Raw genomic sequence first — 1318 nt, 5'->3', positions numbered from 1 at the left:
GGCTAAAAGCACAGATTTCCTCTTCCCTCTTATGGTTGAGGAAAACAAGGCTCTGAGACATTAAGCAAAGATACGGTCTGAGGCTCACAGGCTCACATCAGAACTGGAGCTGGAGCTGAAGGCCAAGTCCTGCGACTCCAAGACCAATGGCCTCCTCCTTCTGCCATTTCACAGCAGAGAACCCAGGCCCCAGTGAGGCTGGCATGTGATCAGCACTTCTTGGTGAATGTGCAAGACAGACACGGTGCGGGAACAGGTGACAGTGTGGTGCTGCCCATGGGTGCTTGGCGGCAGGGCAAGGAGGTACTGGCATTTGTAACTGACGTGCAAAAAGAAGGATACACACTGGAAGATAACCATCCAGAGCACTCGTGGGTTCTCTGAGCCCTTCCCACCCACACATCACACAAGTAGTAACCACGATGCACCCAAACTCCCCGTAAAAGCAGCTCTTGGCATCTAAGACACTCTAGCTTGCACACAGCCTGGAGCTGGTACCGAGAGAACACCTATCTCTGAGGAGAGAAAGAAGAGCTCTCACAACTGCATTTTGTTGAGGGGAATCATCTCAGGGCTTTCTGAAATTGTGAAGATGGCCTCAGAGCCCAGCGTCCAACTGCTGGGCAACCCTCCTCACATAGGCTCTCCTCTCACCAGGGCCCCTGGGCAGGTCCTAAGGTGTTTTTTAGGGGGAGGGGGTGGGAGATGACACCAGTGCAGCCTCTCCATGGGAGGTTGCATGTCAGCACCACAGAGAGCAGCATGTGGTGCTGGGGGCCCCCGGAGGCCTCAACAGAGTTTCATGGACACCCCACAGTCTTCCAGGGTGGACTGCAGCCCACAGCATGTCCGGAGCTCTGACCCTGGCAAGCCCTGAGTTACTCTACCCATGGGCAGTGAAGATGGTCCAAAGAAATTTGTCTTGTAGGTCCAATAATCCCCACCACTCAGGACCCAACAGGTGACATCACCGACTTCCTGCAGATGCCTTAAAAGCATTCAGATTAGGCGTTTTCCCGGTTGATCCAAGCACTCAGCATGGTGAGAGAATCGCAGAAACCTGAGCTGGCAGAGTCTACCCTGAGCACACAGCAGCCCACCACACCGCTGCCCATCTGAGCAGAGCCCCTGACACCCACCTGACCCTTGGCCTCTTGTCCACCTTACCTTTTCAGGTTTGCTTTCTTCTTCTTCATGGCCGAGGCGCAAAGATTTTTAGGGGCATCTCTTAGCCCAAAGCTCTTAGCCATGTGCCCGAGGTGGAGCAGTCGGATGTGGAAGATATGCTTCAGCTCCCGGGGGTAGGTGGCGTAGGCCC

At 54.6% G+C, this 1318-nt stretch overlaps 1 protein-coding gene across 1 annotated transcript in view; it reads right to left on the bottom strand.

Annotated features, from left to right (window-relative positions):
- The window catches only part of DDX31 (DEAD (Asp-Glu-Ala-Asp) box polypeptide 31), a gene marked incomplete at its 3' end in the record, with an annotated part of 74349 nt that overhangs the window by 19010 nt on the left and 54021 nt on the right, over nucleotides 1–1318 (bottom strand). The window contains 1 exon segment of the mRNA XM_010856771.1: nucleotides 1168–1318. Coding sequence (XP_010855073.1) covers nucleotides 1168–1318 — 151 coding nt within the window.

The sequence above is a fragment of the Bison bison genome, unplaced genomic scaffold (genome assembly GCF_000754665.1).
Source record: "Bison bison bison isolate TAMUID 2011002044 unplaced genomic scaffold, Bison_UMD1.0 scf7180017864375, whole genome shotgun sequence".
Classification (NCBI taxonomy): domain Eukaryota; kingdom Metazoa; phylum Chordata; class Mammalia; order Artiodactyla; family Bovidae; genus Bison; species Bison bison.
This window is presented reverse-complemented; position numbering and strand designations above follow the sequence as displayed.